This window comes from Sinocyclocheilus grahami, unplaced genomic scaffold (genome assembly GCF_001515645.1).
Source record: "Sinocyclocheilus grahami isolate Dianchi unplaced genomic scaffold, SAMN03320097.WGS_v1.1 scaffold2302.1, whole genome shotgun sequence".
Classification (NCBI taxonomy): Eukaryota; Metazoa; Chordata; class Actinopteri; order Cypriniformes; family Cyprinidae; genus Sinocyclocheilus; species Sinocyclocheilus grahami.
Window position 1 is genome coordinate 11,540 of NW_015507481.1, and position 5,037 is coordinate 16,576.

General features: G+C 39.4%; 1 protein-coding gene across 1 annotated transcript in view; it reads left to right on the forward strand.

The window, feature by feature from the left end:
* Nucleotides 1-2,137, forward strand: part of LOC107574663 (GTPase IMAP family member 8-like) — a 13,057-nt gene extending 10,920 nt beyond the window's left edge. Inside the window, exons 6-7 of the mRNA XM_016261101.1 lie at nt 38-606; nt 831-2,137. Of these exons, the coding sequence (XP_016116587.1) occupies nt 38-606; nt 831-2,137 (1,876 nt within the window). The remainder of the gene's footprint in view (nt 1-37; nt 607-830) is intronic.
* Nucleotides 2,138-5,037: the final 2,900 nt, after the last annotated feature.

Here is a 5,037-nt window from a genome sequence, read left to right on the forward strand (position 1 = left end):
TTGTGTGTGGGAGTAACAGAGAATTAAAATCCTTCACATCAAAGCTGATCCTGAAGCAGAGCGAGAGAAGATCAGAGCTGAGCTCAGAGTGTGTGAGGAGAGACGTGGAGCTTGATGGACGTCTGATCAGTCTGGTGGAGCTTCCAGCTCTGTTCAACACTCAGCTCTCAGAGGAGGACGTGCTGCGTCAGACTCACCGCTGTGTGTCTCTCTGTCATCCTGGAGTTCATGTGTTCATCCTCATCATTCCTGATGCTCCACTGACTGATGAAGACGAAGCAGAAATAGAGGAGATCCAGAGGATCTTCAGCTCAAGAATCAACAAACACATCATGATCCTCATAAAGCAAAATCCAGAGCATCAGACAGCAGAACTAAATGAAGAAACACAGTCTGTCATTGAGAGATTTGAAGGACGCCATCAGTTCATTGACCTGAACACACAAGTGTCTGTGTTGATGGAGAAACTGGAGCAGATGGTTGAGGAAAATAGTGGTGTTTGTTTCTCCACAGAGACACTGATGGAGGCACAGATGGAAAAACTGCTGAAATTTGAAGAAATGAAGAGGAGAATCTATTCATTAGAGACATGGTTTCAGTCACAAGGTAATGATTATGAAATCTGCATTGATTAAACACACGTTTCATGATTGTTAAAGTCTACACACATTTGTGAGAATAACATTATAGGCAGAGTTCAGGAGAAATAATAATATGATTAATGTTTTAATGTATAAATTATACACAATATTCACTATTGAACTAGAGAATTGACAACATTCAGTTGAAATTCAGTATACTGTTTTTAATTTTTTTAAATCTATCTTTAGATTCAAGAGAAAGAGAAGATGAACTGAGGATTGTGCTGCTGGGAAAAACTGGAGTTGGGAAAAGTTCAACTGGAAACACCATCTTAGGAAGAGAAGTGTTTATATCAGACTTTTCTGAAGAGTCTGTTACTAAAGAGTGTCTTAGAGAGAACGCTGAAATCAGCGGCAGACACATTACTGTGATCGACACTCCAGGACTGTTTGATACTGAACTCAGTAATGAACAAATCCAGAGAAAAATCAGCAACTGCATCTCTATGAGCCTGCCTGGACCACATGTGTTTCTCTTAGTGATTCCTCTGGGACGATTCACTCAAGAAGAACAAACAGCAGTGAAGATCATCCAAGAGACATTTGGAGAGAACTCTTTAATGTACACCATGGTGCTCTTCACCAGAGGAGACTTTCTGAAGAACAAAATCATTGAACAGTGTTTGGGAAAACTTGGATCTGCTTTGAATCAGCTGATTGAAGCATGTGGAAACAGATTCCATGTGTTCAATAATGAGACTGAAGACCGAACACAGGTGACCGATCTACTGCAGAAGATAGACAACATGGTGAAAGCAAACGGAGGGAGTTACTACTCATGTAAGATGTTCAGAGAGATGGAGAGAGAAATACAAGAACAACAGAAGAACATACTGATGGAGAAAGTGGAGCAAGTGAACAGAGAAAGAGAAGAACTGATGAACAAACATAAAGAAGAGAAACAGAAGATGAAGATAAAGATGGAGGAACATCATGACAAAGAGAGAAAGAGAAGAAAAGAAGAATTTATTGAGAGAGAAGAACGATATAAAAGAGACATCAAAGAAAGAGAAGAACAAGAGAGAAAAATACAAGAGGAGATGAAGAGGGAACGAGAGGAATGGGAGAATCAGAAACAACAGGAAAGACAAAGAAGAGAAGAAGAGGAGGAGAAATGGAGAAAGAAGGAACAGACAATGTGGGATGAACATAATCAGAGACTTAAACAAGAAAGAGAGAGAATGAAGATGATGTTGGAGGAAGAAAGACAGAATCATGATCAAGAGAGAAAGAGAAGGGAAGAGGAATATATGGAAAGAGAAGAACGATTTAAAACAGAGATGAAGAGAGAACGAGAGGAATGGGAAAAACAGAAACAACAGGAAAGACAAAGAAGAGAAGAAGAGGAGGAGAGAAGGATAAAGAAAGAAAAGGAAACATGGGATGAATATTATGAGAAACTTAAACGAGAGAGAGAAAGAAGACCGAGAGAGAGAGAAGATCTTCAGTTCAAACATGAAGAAGAGAAAGCCCAGGTGAAAAAGAAATACACTTAAGCTGTGCTTTTTTCAATGCACTTTTTCATATTTTAATTGGGGCAGTCACGATTCCTGAGAAGGGTCTGGCTGCAGACTTGCACTTGCACTCTTAGACTTGCACTCTCAGACACTTGTGCTTCCGCCAGTGACGACACTTGCAGTCTTTTTTATTTTTAATTTTGTTCTATTTATTGATTATTTTTTGTTTGAAACTCTAAACATTTTACAACAATATAGCCAGGTGGTGAAGACAAGAAGAAAGGAACTAAATTACGAAGTCACTTGCAGTCTTCACTTGCACTCTCCGATACCTGCGACGTCACTTGCAGTTGACTCAAATCGTGCGTGTTGCCAATGGAGACAAGACGCTGTGGTGGTGATTAAACGATTAAAACTAATTTAGCCCTATAACGTACAGGGTCCTGCAAGAAAAAGACAAGACCCGCAAATCCGTGGCCACAGAACAGCAGAATATGAACGCAATGCACAAAGTCTCTCGTTAAGCGTTTTCCTCCTGTAGAAAAACATAAACACTTAACATGGCGTAATGTATTAAGATAGGCCAACATTAAGTGCAATTAAAAGATCAAATTCGATATATAGTTATTATTTAATGTACTACAAGGCAAACAGATGGCCATGAACACAATGCGCAAACTTTCACTTGTCCTCCCATACAGCAAAACGCTTAATGTGGCATAATAACGGATGATAAAGACAATTCAGTAGCCTATATGTCTTGTTGTTGACTCAAAGTATATACAGACCAGCAAATATTGCATTATGAAATGCATGAAGTGATATTAAAAGGATCAACTCCGTACAGGCAAGCAGACGAGCCCAGAATGCAATGCGTTAAATAGCACGTTAAACATTTTCCTCCCATAAAAAATAATTATAAATAAAACACGTAATGTAGCTTAATGGACAAAGACAATGATATAAAAGAGCTGTAGACAGTTTATTCTATATGGAAAAAAGCTTAACACAAAACTTTGCGTTTATTCTGGGCTCACCTGCTTGCCTGTACATATTACTTATGTATTTTAATAATGTAGAGGAGCATTTGAGTCTTTATCATCTTAGTCCATTATGCCACGCTTTGCGGTATGGGAGGAAAATACTATATACATATTCATTATATTAATAAACTGTATATTGAATTTGATATTTTAATAGCATCTTAATACATTAAGCCATATTAAGTGTTTATGGTTTTCTACAGGAGGAAAACACAAGACTTTTTTGTGCATTGCGTTCATATTCTGCTGTTCTGTGGCCACAGATTTGCAGGTCTTGTCTTTTTTTCCCTAGAGATGACCTGCAGGACCCTGTACGTAGGGCTGGGAATTGATTCCAAAAATAATCGATTCCAAGGCTTTGGGAATCGAGAGTCGATTCTAAAGGTTGTAATCGATTCCATCAAGGGGAATCGACTCCTCATTCAGAGCCGTTTTCAGTTCAACAAAGCTTATCTATGGGTGCCTCTCAAACGGAAGGTTGCATCCTACAAAGGCTGCATATCTCAGCTGCTACGCCATCAAACATCGCTGAACGTCGATTCACAAAAATAATCTGAATGAAAAGTTGGTACTGAGCTCGACTGAGTTTGAGGATGCAGCCTTCCATTTTGAGAAGCACTCATTAATTTGCCTCTTGCTCGCTAATAGTGTTTAGGAGTCTGATCTGACCTTTTTCCAGCAGTCAAGGCGAAATTACCTCCAATCTAAAACAACAAGAATCAAAAAAGAATTGAAAACAACAGTGAGGATTCAATTCTTGGAATCGTATCCCATCGATTCCAGAACCGGCAATCGGAATCTGACTCGATTCCACAAATTTCAGACATTTACATTTTACAAATTTCAGACATTTTACAGACAATACTACCTGTACGTTATGGTACTAAATTAGCTTTCATCGTTTAAGCACCACAGCGTCTTGTCTCCATTGGCAACACGCACGATTTGTGTCAATTGCAAGTGACATCGCAGGTATCGGAGAGTGCAAGTGAAGACTGCAAGTGACTTAGTAATTTAGTTTATTTTTTCTTGTCTTGACCACCTGGCTACTGTTTTAAAATGTTGAGAGATTCAAACAAAAAATAAAAAATAAATAGAACAAAATAAAAAATAAAGATGGCAAGTGACGTCACTGGTGGAAGGGCAAGTGTCTGAGAGTGCAAGTCTGATAATGCAAGTCTAAGAGTGCAAGTCTTCAGCCACACAAACTATTATCATTTACATGTGTGGAGCATCTCAAACGCCATCTCTGCATATTGCGATTAATGCTTCCGACTTCGCTACCATTCGGACGTTCTTGCTTACTGCTCTGCACTTTGCTCACTGTTTCTGTACTTTTCTCAGATTTTTCTAAGATTTTTACTTCAGCAGATCAGCACAGTGCTCAAACAACACATTTTTAGCACAAACACTAAAACTAAAAACTCTTGGAATAATACTACAAAAAAGGGGACTTTTGCCTCCCACTGCCAGCAGCTTAAATTCTGGAGACGGGAAAACACAGTTGCCCACATTCAAACAGACAAGAGAGAATAATGCCTCCTGTTGAATCTACTTGCTGCATGAACTGCTGCAAACTTCTACAAAGGATTGCGGTTCTTGAAACAAAGTTACTTGCTGGACTTCCAAAACAGGCAGAACACTCAGCAGACCGTCGTCACGGACCCCATCAGCATACAGCCGGTGAGTCCCATGAACCTAGTCAATCTCAACAGTTTATGCCAAGTGTAGAGGAACAAGCCGAAACTGATTGTCACTCTAATCGATGGCACAAACAGGGAGCGAGACCCAAAGGCAGTAGAGACATCAGATTGTCACGAGTATCTCATATTGCTGCGATAGCATCCTCTACCCTAGATTTGGCTATGACAAGGCTTGTGAATACTGGTATTCTAC